Source organism: Denticeps clupeoides, chromosome 12 (assembly GCF_900700375.1).
Source record: "Denticeps clupeoides chromosome 12, fDenClu1.1, whole genome shotgun sequence".
In the NCBI taxonomy this organism is placed as follows: Eukaryota; Metazoa; Chordata; class Actinopteri; order Clupeiformes; family Denticipitidae; genus Denticeps; species Denticeps clupeoides.
Window position 1 is genome coordinate 12,175,534 of NC_041718.1, and position 14,271 is coordinate 12,189,804.

The following is a 14,271-nucleotide window of genomic DNA, read 5'->3' on the forward strand; positions in this document are numbered from 1 at the left end:
GCGACAAGGAGAAGAAGAAGAAGAAGAAGAAAAAAAAAAGAAGAGTGTAGATTCACACTGGAACAGCTTCTAGAGAGTTGAGCCTGGAGAGGACAGGCGCTGTTCACTAAAGAAGTCTGTACTGAGCCATGTGCTGCAAGGTGGAGGCATGAGACCTGAAGGGCCCAGGCACTCTGAAATGTTCTGAAAAGGGGTGAGAGTCACAGGGACCTGAGGGCCACTGCCATTTCACAGGAGGAAGGCTTTGGATGTAATGAAACATGTTGAGTCAAGATGTCTTATTTTTTGTTTATGTTCCTTTTTATAAGTTCTTGATTCCCAACCATGTTGCCCCTGGTCAGCAGCCAGCCATGCCTGGGTCATCCCACTCCAACATCCCTGGATGTACATGTCTCTGTGGCTACCACCAGGGACTCTTGTCCAGAGTCTGATGTCACAGCAGAGCGTCCAGAGCAGTGCGGTTTACACCACTGTGCTGATGCCGCTGTGTTTGGGCTTGGTTGTTTGGGGTGCGGGAGCCTGGGAAGGTGGCTGGCCGTGGTGGTGAGATACGTGCTGGGAGTGGGGTGGGTGCGAGGAATGCGGGCCGTGGGCGTGGGGTGGGTGGGGGTGGTACTGGTGGGGTGGATGCTGGATATGGGGAGGAGGGTGGTAATGGTGGTGGTGATGGTACGGTGGAGGGTTCTGCTGGACATGGCAGTACTGGGTGTGGTGAGAGTGCATCTGGGCCTGCACCTCATTCACAGCAGCTGCTGCTGCCTCCCGGGCTGTGTGGTGAAGGTTGGAAGGGTGTGGGGTGTGGGAGATGAGGGTGGGGTGTGAGGACTGGGATTGTAGCGATGGGGATTTCCCACGCTTGGTTCCGAAAAGTGAACCCAGCAACGAGGAGGAGTTGGGGATAGACTGGTGGCCACGGGATGGGCAGTCCCGGCTGGAGGTGGCTCGTCGGCGCATGTGTGGACTGCTAATGATGGAGCCCTGTGGACAGCAACACAACAGATTACAATGGGGAGGAAGCAAAACCCCTTTATGCTAAATCTATATCCTAAATTTGGGTGGATAAACTCCATCCAATGCGACTAATTGCTACGGGTTTACATATAGAAAAAAAGAAACTGGCAATGTCTTTAGGCTAGACAGCTCAGATCAGTGGTGTCCAACTTGGCCCAACAAAGGATGCCTCTAATGAGCCTCTGATCAGTAAAAGGAATAAAATGGTTTGGTTCAGAGAAGGGCACTGCTTCAGGGTGCAAAACAATTTATAACATAAATAAATTAATAACAAAATGATCGGAACTGTGTGGAAAAAATAGGGCACTGGAGGCCTGGGTATTGACAGACACAACAATATGAAAGTAAAGTGATTGTCATTGTGAAACACTGCAGCACAGCACACAGTGACACAACAAAATGTGTCCTCTGCATTTAACACATCATTTTAGTGAAAAAAGTGAAAGTGATTGTGAAACACTGCAGCACAGCACACATCACTCTGCTTTTAAGGATAACCCTTGGTGAGCAGTGAGCAGCCATGACAGGCTTAACCCTTAAGGATACCCTTAAGGATAACCCTTGGTGAGCAGTGAGCAGCCATGACAGGCGTCCGGAGAGTAGTGTGTGGGGACGGTTCTTTGCTCAGTGGCACCTCAGCGGATCAGGATTCAAACCGGCAACCTTCTGGCTAGGCCACCAGTGCCCCTAGTAAGCAGTGAGCAGACATGACCGTACCTTGCTCAAGGGTACCTCAGTGGCACTTTGGCGGTTCAGGATTTGAACGTGGAACCTTCCTGGTGACATACTGCCCTCCTATTTGACAGTTTAAAATGTCCAGTAATACTGAAAATGCTTTTCTTTGATCTTGACAACACAAACTATAGTTTTAAATTTTTTCAATACAGGAATATATGCAGATAATTGCTAAATGCTTTGAAGACTTGCTGTGTCATAGTTCAGCCATGTTAAAGGTCGAGAGCAGATATGGTTTCCTATCAGGGTCTATTATCAAGCATGGCACAGTATTAGATTACTTGGCTGTATAAATGGCTGTGCATCAGAAAACAACACCAACAAGGGATGGTGAGAAGACAGGCACTAAAGATGTTGGCCAACATGGACACCACTGTAAAAGACGTTCTAAATATCATGTCATGAACTGCAATAACAAAAGTAAAATATATTTTAGTTATTGAAATATATACACACTGTCCTAATTCTGCAGTGTCAATACTGCTGGTTAGATCATACGAATAAGGAAGACAGGAGAAAAAGAAAACATGACAAAAACAGACCTGCCACCAAGAATGCTTTTGTTTAATGAATGAGGCAGAACCTGGACAGCCATGCATAACATGCAGAAGCTGGAACAGGCACGATTCGCTCCGCGGTTAGTCCCTGTTCATCTGGATTAGAGCGTGCAGTATCCTTTGGGCTTTAATGGGATGAAGAACTGGGGCACCTTTACCTAATTACTGTTACGTGCTCAGTGGAAGGGATTGGGTTCAGGCCTCAACTTGATGAGGGCTTGAGGCTGTGACTGAAGTAACTGAATATGCTGCGGACTCATCACTTCATTCAGGGCGCAGCGCCCTGAATACTAATGCTACTGCTAACACAGAGGTTGATTGGGAAAGGGGTGGAGGTGGAGGGCAGAAATGGGAAGGAAGGAGGGGGAAACATTGTGGATCCCTCACTCTGAGCTGCTGCAGTACTGACGCCACAACGCGACGCAAGCTTTCACTTCCAATAAAAGCGTTAGAGATGAAAACAAACCAGTGAAAACCACACAAAGAAAGAAGGACAAGATGATAGAGAGGTGAAAAAAACTGATGCACACAGTCAGGCCATGGTGCACAGGACATGAGTGCGGGGGTTACTGGTTAAACCATGCTGGTTGTACTGGGCACCAGAGAGCTTGGCTCCAGGGTGAGCCTTCGTTCTAAAACACAGGCTCCATGTCAGGGTCACACATTCCATGCATGCACAGTGACCATCCCACATAGTTATGATAAAAAAAACAAAATAAAAAAAAAACCCCACACAACTAAACAGGCAAAGCGAGTGCAACAAAAAAAAAGAAGAAGAGGAATGAACGTAAGTATGGCCTCTTCAAAGCGCACATCACCAAGGTCACACGAGAGAGTCTCGACACGGCTGGCATCCTACTGTACTTACTTCCATATTGCTGTCTAGAGATCCCGCACTGCTGCGGCGCCCACGCTTGCCTGGCCAGGACATGCAACACCACAGGTTAGAGTAACACAACACACCTGGGCCATGTTCAGGGTGCAGGGTGTATATTTGTCCTACCTACTGGGCGCTAACAGCAAGCTTTTAAACTACTTCCACAGGTGAGAGGGAAGGAAAAAGGGACAGACGGAAGGATGGCTAGAGGAAGGAGAGAGTTCTAGCAGGTAGAGCCACTTCTGGTTGGGAATGCGAGAAGGATCAGGCCGCTATCAGACGTCCATCACACAGTGGTTGCTATTGCTTCTACTCTTTTTTTTTTTTTTTTAAAGGCGGAACTAGTTTGTCCATAACGCATAAAAAAGTGACAGGAATGTTTTCTGCAATGGAAATCTGAAAAAAGGGACTAAAAAGGGTTTCTTGTAGAGAGACTATTCAATCAAACAGCCATGAAAGAAACACAGTCAGATGCACAGTATGTTTTACTATATGCCATTACACTGGGACACAGAAGCTATAGAATAACAATCAGCCTAAATGACTGTACCCAATGAGCTTTCTCATTTTATAGAAGATATTTGTTACCAAGAGAACAATTGTGGTCTGACAGAGAAAAGTTGGAGGCTACATAAGCAACTCCTTCCTCATTACTGCGAGTGAAAATAAGCTTCAAAATATCTTGATTAGGTGTCAATTTTAGGCAGTCGCAAACTGATTGGGTTGTCCTACAAATGCATAGAGATTACAAAAAGCATGGTTAAGAAATGATTTCAAAAAGTACTGCATGCAAGAATTAGCTACTAGGTATCAATGAGAAAATATCACCAACTTCAAGGGAAGAAAAAAAAATCTGGCATTATAATTTTCTGGCCAGGTCATCAGCTGCAGAAAGTGCAGATGCTACGGAAGCAGCTGCTTTTAACATGGAACAGCTTCTCCCCAGTGGCCTCTGAACTCACCTGCGTCGGAGAGGTCACGCAGCGAGCTGCTGAGCGCGCTCCTCTTCAGCCCCTCCCCCATGGCGTAGCTGTCGTCCAGGCTGGCGCGACTCAGACTGCCGTTGCCGGCCTCCTTCTTTAAGCCTGAGCTCTGGGACATGCTGGGCCTGACCACGCCCTTCTGTTTCTCAAGCTCAGCTGCACAGAAGACATATGATGACAATATGAGTGAGTCCCAAACACCGGCTACAAGCTGATTCTGTGTGAATGTAATCTTTCTGCACGTCATAGAGCTCGTGAGGCAAGATGAATGCATTTAGGTCAAACGTCATGGCTCCTGAGTAAGGGAGGAAAAAAAAAAAAGAGCGGCTCACACTCTATCCGATATTTCTCCATCTCCTGCACCTCTGCGATGGACTCCCGCAGGTCGTCTGTAAACTTCTTGCGGTCCTGGGGGTTGGGGGCATTGAAATTGATGAGGACTTTGATGTCAGCACCTGGGATGGCTGAAGTGAGCCGGACGCCATTGGGATAATCTGTCAAATGAGCGGAGGGCAGTTAGTGGGAGGAATCCTCGTGTGTGGGCAAGCTGCATAAACACGTGTTGGGCCTCGGCGATAGCTTACATGTGTAGAGCACACTTTTGGAGAGTTATCAAGTTTACACAAACACATTCATTTGAAGCCAATTCATGTATGTATGTATGTGTGTGTGTTGTTATCTCTCTCTCTCTCTCTCTCTCTCTCTCATACTGAAAGAAATCCCTTCACATACTCGACTCTCCTAAACTTTGCAAAGTGTTCATTGGTGGTGACAGATTTACGCCACCTTTGACCGATCCCGACCACTTCAAATGTGCCAGAAAACAGAAATGACAAAACATTCACACCACAAAGACTCAAGACACATTCACAGCACAGTGCTGTCTTCTATCTCTCCCCCATTTCATCATTATTGAACTCAGGAAGGTTGAGCTCAGACGATTGCAAGGTTACTTCACAATCAAAGGATTCTTCTTCTGCCAAAACATCAGCTGGAGGCAGACATGTGCTTTGAAATGGCTAGAATGGCTATGTGATGGGTGAGGAGACGACATGGGGAATTTAAACATGTTTTTAATAATGAACAAAAAGATTTCACAGAGACAAGTACTGGCAACACAGGGACATGTACAATGACACTGGTCTTTTTTTTTGGTGCCATATTCTTCTCGTACAGCAATTTTCCTTTGTGCATTTTAGTGCTAGATCACTCAAGCATCGGCTTCGGCTCGTAGTCAACGCACAGATGATATCAGACATGTCTGCTGGTTTTAATACTCATTGATAAAATCTGCCTGGGGCAGACTGACGTGCAGAGACGACACTCTTCTGCGCCTCCGGTACTCACACTGATTCTCAAAGAGCAGCACCTGCATCCCATACAGAGAAAAGGACTGCCTGAAGCTGTACGTCACAGAGTTCTTCTTCTTCTGAAATATCTTGGTGACCTAGATCAGAAAGCATGGCAACTATTTAGAGATTCCATCTGTTCCTTTTTATTTGTTAAGAAGTTATGTGTTTAGGAAGGTCTGGGAATGCTCAGACACAGGGCCGAGGGCAAAGAGGAAGAGGTTCGTACCACCAGGAGGTCATTGAAAAGGAAGATCTCTCTTTGGTGGAGGCCAAGCTTCTGAGGTTTGTTAGGGTCGGGGACCTCAAAGAGCCGGCAGTAGCACACCAGCCTGCGGTGGGGGAGGGACAGCACCTACAGCCAGAGAAACAAATCCATTCAAGAACTGCTTTTTTAGGTTGGCACAGTCCTTCGTCCATCCAAAAAGCAAAATCAAGAGATACTTACACAGCCAAGGCCATGGTGCAGTGAGCCAATCTGAAATGGAAAAAAACTGTGAGGTGAGGCAGAGGTACAAACAGGAACAGTCCTGTACTTTATGTAGCGAAAGTGAACTTTCTTGATGTATACTGCATGTAAGGTGGAAGTGAGAAAGAAAAGACTTTTTAAATATAACCTTTGGCCATGAGTGTGTCTATGTTTATTTGGATCTCTCAAGTGAGTGTGGGTCATGCTAGAGGTTAATGAGGACACAGGCTGTTTGTGGATGGGCAGGGAGCCGCAGCACAGCCCGAGAAACCCAATTAAATGCTCTGAGAATCAGAGGGGAAATACAGCTAGACCCCACAGTCATTATGGCTCTTATGCCGCACAACACTACAACCCTCACAGCTGGTCCAGAATTCAGCAGCGAGCATGGTTGGAAGCTGGTTCAGCCATCTGTCCATTGGAACTTAAGACTATTATTTTCCACAGTCGTTCTCAACATGTACAATGTTTGGACATGATTTTTGATCAATTTGATGTTTACATTTACATTTAAGGCATTTGGCAGATGCCCTTATCTAAAGCGACTTACAACGTGCTTCCATGTTACAATCAATGATATATTCAATTCTGGTGGTGTGAGAGAATTTAATGTTATGTTGATGTTGGCCGAAAATGCGGACCAAAAAACCCAGAATAAATCCAAATGACCCTAAACTTTTGAATGACAGTGTATGTGCGCATCAGTGAATTTGATTTGGGCACCCACGGATAGATAGTGGAGGTCTATTAACAGTGGTTAAGTGTCCTTCTTTCTTGGTTGATTGAAAGCCTGAATCAATCAGACTCCTGCAACTCTTTATGAATCTCTCGAAGACTCATCTATTCAGCACCTCCACTCCTAAACTAATACTTTCTTGCATCCTTCGGAGGGCTTTAATAGATACTGACCAAACTCATCCTTCCTGAATGAGAAACTTTGGGAGAAACCGTGGGAAGGAGTAACTCAAAGAGAGACTCCCTCAAGGCTTTAATACGCTTACAGAGTCAGTTTCCCAAATTAAGTCTACTCCTAGACTACAAGCATTTTTGATTGGAGAACTTAATCTATGTTCTCTGTAACCCATAAATTCCACACCCTTTTTAAGCAGCATTTTTGTCTCCCATAGACAAAAATGAATGTGCCTTTGACAAAAATGTCTTGTGAATGAACATAATGTAGTCTACAGCTGAGAGGCTAAATGTGTCAGGCTCTGTAGAAAAATTACAGCACCATCATGGGGATTTAAATACAGTCAACAAACAACATGGCTCCTCTTTCATTCAGTTTACTTCTATTCCTCGGCCTACCATCATCTCTGCCCAATATTGCCTTTTTCTTTTCTCTCTACCTTCCTCACAAAAGGGACTGCATTTTTTTCTTTCAGCTCCTGCTAAATCTTATTTCCATTCTCAGGAGTGGAGAGGTCTGTAAATCATCTAAAAGCCAGCATTCCAGTAGTGAATCACCCACAGTGGATACGAATGATGTGAACAATGCCCTGTGGGTGATGCAGAAGGCCTGCTAATCCCATTTATCAGAGCAGCGTACTAGCACAAGGATCCCCAGACACGTCAGGGTTATCCACCGTGAACGTCCTGTAATGGGAGAGCTGTAAGATTCTGTCTGGATGGGAAGTAATGCAGTGATGCCTTTTTATTATCAGTGCGAGTTAGTGGGTCAGAGGTGACGCTCACCGGTTTCTTGCCCACGATGAGCTTCTCCACCTTCTGCACCTGGGACACATGGTCCTCGTTTGTCTTCAGCTCACGTTTCCGGATCCGCTCATAGATCCCTATCAGCATCTCACGTGGGATGTCCTCACCATCATCAACACCTATTAACATTGGGATTGTTAATGAAGTCTACCACTATATTATTCATCAAATGATCGGCTTGTGTAAAGTACTGATCTGAACTAAAATTCTACAATAATGTTACAACACTAAACAACTAACTTAGTTAGTATTAAATAATTTAGAATTTAAGAAGGTCATTGTCAATATACATGTTATACATGTCATTGTGAAACACGGCAGCACGTGTCCTCTGCTTTTAACCATCACCCTTGGTGAGCAGTGGGCAGCCATGACAGGCAACGGTGCTTTACTCAGTGGCATCTCAGTGGCACCTTGGTGGCTCGAGACTTGAACCTGCAACCTTCTGATTACAGGGCCGCTTCCTAAACCTTAGGCCACCACTGCCTTTGGACTGCCACCTTGTTGGATGTTGAAATCCAAGAAATAACTGACATGCAGGGTTGCCATATAAACTTATTTTTCCATAGTTGTGCATGCCATAAATATAAAGCATCTACAGAACCATATACAATTCCATCTGGGGCCATATTATTTGAGAAAGAAAGTCTGCACACATGCACAACTTGGAAGACACACACCCACAAAAAGCAAAGAAACTATTCTTCCAGCAGGGGATTTGTGGGGTCACTTGTGAGTTTTAATTAAAGCTGCTCCAGTAGACAGGGAAATGAATCACCTCCACTGTGCTGCTTTTCATAAATTCCACCTACAGTCGTTCAGACAGTGCATCCTGGTTTCAGGGACAAATATTGGCTTGGCTTGTTATTGCTATGCCAGTCCATGACCAAAAGTCCAAAACCCATAAGCCGCTATCTGAGAGGGGCCATTTATCAAACACAGAACGTGTGCATGAAAAGCAATTAGTGCTCTTTCAAGTAGCAGCTCCTACAGCGTGAAATCGCTCAGTGTAAACTTGGATTGAATGAAGTGCAGAAGAACAAGTGGAAATCTTGCTGTCCCACACTAGATAGGAAATGCTGTGATATATCTGCTTAAATGGTCACATGCATACAACACACCCCTGAGGTTCTTCACAAAGTCCTCTAGCTTCATCTTTCGTTCAGGCTTCACGTTGGGACTATACATATCTGTGTTGAGAAGGATGATGGCAAAGGCCAGGATGAAGATGGTGTCAGGGTTTCGGAATTGTCGCACCACCCCAGGGTTGCAGATGCAGTACCTCTGACTGAGAGGGACAAAGAAGAGAACGAAGAGAGTTCAGAAAAAATGACCCTACACTGTATAAAAAAAATCAATACAGATTCTTGTCTGGCCAATAATTGAATATTGTCACAATTTGCCAGAGGCTGCTATAATTGTTATAGTGCCACAGTCTAATAGTGTAACATTTAGTTGTTAAACTAGGTTTACAACTCTGTTTGGGAATTTTATGGAGATTCTGGGGGATGAGCAGAAAGGCCCATAATAACATTCTGGAGGATATCTGGGCACAACACAGATCATCATTTGTCGTTATCACCAAGATGCAAAGGGTACTGAAGTGCACTTGAGCGCTTGCTCACCAAATGCTGATGGTAGCACATCCTTTGGTATGACAGAATTTATAAAAGCGCAGGAGACTGGCCTTGTGTTCATGGCAGTGATTTCCATTTATGCGCGTTTATAATGGGTAAAAATGGGCCAAGGATAAAGACTCTGCTCTCGAACGTAATTGCGGTTAAAACATTGGTCCATTAGATCCACTCTAGCACACTTTTTAGAATACACAACGATCCCACATCCCTGCTGAAACAGTTACATGGTATGTGAAACACAAGATCACTCAATAAACTTGCGTGCAAATATTATACTACAGCAATGACTTAATGGTCAATATTGATGTCATTTTAGTTGATTAATCTAGTGTTTTTTTTTTTCCAGTTTTGATCAGTTCTGTGCTTCATTCTCAGAGTGACGTGTAGCTTACCTGTACGCCTCAATGAGTCGCTCCACTTTCTGAGCCTCTCCCTGGACTCTGATATGAGCCTGGAACTTCCGCAGGGCTTCATCCAGCTCCATGCTTGAGAAATCCATTTCATCCACTACACAGCTGCAGAGAACACACACACGCGCACACACAGGTCAGCCTAAAAAAAAAAAGGCGGCTCAAGCCGACTACACACCTGCATTACCTCATCAGCCAGCAATTTTTTTTATTTTCTGCACTGGTGGAGTCCTAAAGTTATGACTTTAACACATGATCGTGACACTGAGTTCCTGCACATGGGACTGCTGTGGGACGCCAGCTCTTCAGAAAATTTATGGGGGTCGTTGGGTCTGAGCGGATGAGCTCTTGCAGGTCTAGATTTATGGATCAACCTGACACAGACGTATATCCTGAATCTCATCTATGACAGACACTGCAGCTCAGTTTAACCACTAATACTGTATTTATGAACGATTATTAATTTTTTTGCCTTAACGAGAGGTCATCCCAAAAAACTTGCATCCACCACAGGCTTCCTAATCCCACGGTGACTATGTTTCACAAGAAATAAGACATTCTATTTAATTAAATTAAATTACCATGCGAAGGCAACATTAGACCTGTTGCACTTAAATTAAATGGATATGAGCAGAAAAATGAGACATCGAATGCTTCGTGGTCATTATTTCTTTCAAATGTAAGTTGTTTACTCATTGCGAACTGATATATCTTGTACTTTCAAGACAGACAGAAAGTTACTTACTCAAGAACATCTCTGTTGAACTGCTTTTGTCTGTTTCCGAGGAACTCGCCAATCATCTGCCTGCTCAGCCCTTTCCTCTGGAGCAGGAAGTGGGCCACACCCACGGGCGTGTCGGGAACAAACCCCCTCTCTATAAGGTACTGGATGCCCTTTTCTGGTTTCCTGTGAGAGTAAGGGAATGGGCTCAGATGTGTTTTAAAGGAGTGGATTTGGGGTTTTGAGAGGGAGGATGTGCTATTACTGGGAGGGGGTGGGGTTGTGCTCGAGCTTTTTCGCTCAGCAGAGATGATTAAAAGAAACTTAATGGGCCACATCTGAACAGGGCAAATCCACAATCCTTGAAGATTAGAGGGAATTCTCAATTCTCGACAGAAACTACACAAAGTGCACAAACATCTACTTTGCTGTAATTCTGGGGTTGATCATTGACAGAGTTGTGACTGGACTTAATCAAGCTCAGCATTAGTGAGTGCTGCTTTTGGTATTGAATTAGGCTGGAAGTGAGAGACGGCAACGTACTTGTTGAAGAGATTGAGGCCGATTCGGTAGTGGCGTTTGCGGATGATGTCGTTGCTGAAGGCTGGGGAGTCCCAGCTGTTGCGCGTCTCCTTGTGGTAGGTCTGCTTGCTCAGGGTCTGCTCGCGGAGGCTGTCGCGAGACGACGACTCTGAGCTGCAGTTGATGGTGTCATTGGAGTTGGAAGTGCTGTTGATGCTGTCGTTGTCGCCGTCCGAGAAGTCTGACTCAGACTTGCTTTGGCGGTTTGCGCTGCCGTTGATGGCCAGGTGGCTCTCGAGGTGCCTGGGCCGGTGGCGCTGGGGCTGGGACTCATCGTCGCGGGACGGGCCCCGGGGAGGCAGTCCCTGGCTGGATACATGTTTGGGGCTAGCCTGCTGGCTGGCCACGTTGCGGTCGTAGGCGTTCTGCCGCTTCAGCGAGCCCCGATCGGAGCGGTCACTGAGCTCCACTGAGCTGTCACTGGGCGGCTCGATGGTCAGCAGTGGAAGGTGATCCACCCGCAGACGCTGCTCCTGGCACTCCAGGGAGGGCGTGCTGCGGCAGCTGGTGTCCGTGTCACCTTTGTCGTCCTTGTGGGCCAAAGCCCAGTAATCTTGTGTCGAGTACTCTTGCGTGGAGTTGCGTGAACGCAGACGCAGGTCCGACTCGGCGCTGGACGGCTGCTCTGCTGATGGAGGTAATGGGGGCGACAGCTCCTCCTCGTCGATGTACAGTGTTACGTCGCTGTAGGACGCAGTCATCTCGTCCAGTTTGCGATGGTCTGTGCTATGTGAAGGCTTCATCTGGTGGTAGCTGACCTCCCGTTCCATGTCTGGGTGTCCCCTCATGGGCTCCGGCTGGCCCTCGTCCCCGTGCAGACTACGGCAGTTCAGGGCATCATCTATCGACTCGGCCAGAGACTTCACCTGCCGGGAGAAGGCATCCTCCAGTTCAGTGATGGCATCGGTGAAGTCGCTCTGCGAGGCCGGAGACTTCATGTTGGACGGTGCCATCTCCCCGCACTCCGACTGCACCAGAGCGCCCACCTTGGCGCTGTCGTCCGTCAAGGACACCTGCTTGCCCTCAAAGTAAGAGCTATGGACTTTTTCAGGTCCTTCGAAGGAAAACTGCATTCTCATATTGGAAAGGACTATTCGTCTGGACATGCGGTTCTCTGACATAGAACTCCTGAGGCGCTCAAAATTCTTGTTCATCTGATACTGGCGGAATGCGGTCTGGATGGTGCGAGCAGCATGTCGGGTTATGAAACGCCCCCCATACTTACGCTCCAGCATCTCCACCTGAGGAAAAGACAAAAAGACAAATATTTGTGCCATTTCGGGATTCCTGCTTGATGCCATGAAGAGTTTTGATTACTGAATCTCTAGGGCCAAGAGAACTGTCTCCATGCCATGATCTGAAGGGATATGCCGACCCTTGAGTTCGGCGATTAAGCTGCATCAGCCTCCCTGAGACGGCTCACCCACTCTGATCCTGTTAAACCTGCCGCCAGCCCAGTGCCAGGCTGTGCTAATCACATCTCTTCTGGCTCACGGTGGTCAGTGCCACCCTGGAAGCAGCAGGGATGCAGGCTGTGAGCGCATATCGCAGCAGGTGTGGAGGCCACAAGTTAAGGAGTTTTATCGGGGCCATAGCTCGGCTTTTATGACCTCAGTCATCCCTGTAACAACGCTTCCCGGGGAACACTGACTTACACTAACACCAGCACAAGGCTGGGATTGTGAAGCTGATCTTGATCAGATGGGAATGCTGGAGGTGGAAATCCACTTCAGCCTGATCGGGAAGCACCTAGGCTACTGTGAAAAGCTTTGTGGACACTGAACCAGGATGAGCAGCCAGACAGTGAGAGAGCAGCGTGGGATACCTGCTTATCCTGGAGGTCTGTGGACAGCTCATAGCTCTCAGAAAGCGAGCGCGACCGCTTGATGGCCTCCTCCTCGGCCTGCTTGCGCAGGATGGACTGCGAGTGCTGGAGCTTGGGTCGGCGCGGGCGCTGCTGGCCCGGCAGCGCGGGGTGGGCGTAGAGGGGGGCGCCGAAGTTGCCGGCGCTGACGAGCGCGCCGTGCGTCACGGACCTGCGGGCGTAGCTGTTCTCCAGAGAGGGCCCAGCCTCGCTGACCTGAGCATCACCCTCCACACTGCAGCGAGACAGGGGAGAGGAGAGAAAACAGTGTTTACATACCCCGCAGATTAGCGACAGCGCTAGAAGCAGCGAGAGGAAGAGCTTTAACAAAAAATCACGCCCTCTCTTTTATCAAGATGAAAGAGATAAAGCAGACAATCCTCAGGATCAGCCAACCCGCGCTTCAAAGTCCAGTTTCGTATCAACACACGTGGTTATGGGCGAAAGGTTGAACGTTGCCTTCTCCTCCACAGGGGTATAAAAGCGAGCAGTCACATTTATAGAAACTCAAGGGAGAACAGACTGGGGCAGTGATGGCCTAGTGGTTAAGGAAGCGACCCCGTAATCAGAAGGTTGCCCGTTCGAATCCCAATCTGCCAAGGTACCACTGAGGTGCCACTGAGCAAAGCACCGTCCCCACACACTGCTCCCCGGGCGCCTGTCATGGCTGCCCACTGCTCACTCAGGGTGATGGGTTAAATGCAGAGGACAAATTTCACTACGTGCACTGTGTGCTGTGTATCACGTGTGACAATCACTTCCACTTTCACTTTCACTATGCAGTGAACAGCGATCGCCACATTTAGAAAAGAGCAATTGTTCAAAGGGAAATTTGGTATCGGAAGTTTCCATCACCCCAAGAACCCTTCCGTCGAGTTATCATCTCAGGTGCTCGGTATGCAGATCCGTTGCCAGGGCCGACTACGTGAGTGGTAACGCGCTGCTAAGAGATGCCGACTGTGACTGCAGGACCCCCGCCGTCCCTCACAGCAGGACACATCCAACCTGAGCTGGTAATTGGTTTCTGGTCCCAGGCGGCGCTGGCCCGGCAGCTGGACTGTTTTACCCAAACAGCTGTGAGCCGGACTAATCTCACACCGCAGACGCCTTCCCCACGTGCATGCTCTCTCCCCGTCCCCTCCGCCGAGGGTCAAAGTGCATTAAGACTAGTCACCATGAGACAGAGAGTAGACTCATGCCCTTATTGTTAAAAAACAAGATTTGAAAAATCCTTGGTGAACTATTATGAATTTTATTCTTGAGAGGAGACGGATGCAGGGCATACTTGATATTTGAGATATTAAAATTGGTGAAAGCTCTCAGGTACGACACATTTTTGTGTGAACATCTGCAGAAAGAA

At 47.3% G+C, this 14,271-nt stretch overlaps 1 protein-coding gene across 1 annotated transcript in view; it reads right to left on the reverse strand.

Annotated features, from left to right (window-relative positions):
• Positions 1-462: 462 nt before the first annotated feature.
• The window catches only part of iqsec1b (IQ motif and Sec7 domain ArfGEF 1b), a 115,765-nt gene continuing 101,956 nt past the window's right edge, over positions 463-14,271 (reverse strand). Inside the window, exons 4-16 of the mRNA XM_028997524.1 lie at positions 12,873-13,146; positions 11,009-12,288; positions 10,490-10,651; positions 9,727-9,849; positions 8,819-8,985; positions 7,677-7,816; positions 5,961-5,990; positions 5,742-5,867; positions 5,511-5,610; positions 4,496-4,657; positions 4,143-4,319; positions 3,172-3,221; positions 463-978 (exon numbers count right to left, since the gene is read on the reverse strand). Coding sequence (XP_028853357.1) covers positions 463-978; positions 3,172-3,221; positions 4,143-4,319; positions 4,496-4,657; positions 5,511-5,610; positions 5,742-5,867; positions 5,961-5,990; positions 7,677-7,816; positions 8,819-8,985; positions 9,727-9,849; positions 10,490-10,651; positions 11,009-12,288; positions 12,873-13,146 — 3,307 coding nt within the window. The remainder of the gene's footprint in view (positions 979-3,171; positions 3,222-4,142; positions 4,320-4,495; positions 4,658-5,510; positions 5,611-5,741; positions 5,868-5,960; positions 5,991-7,676; positions 7,817-8,818; positions 8,986-9,726; positions 9,850-10,489; positions 10,652-11,008; positions 12,289-12,872; positions 13,147-14,271) is intronic.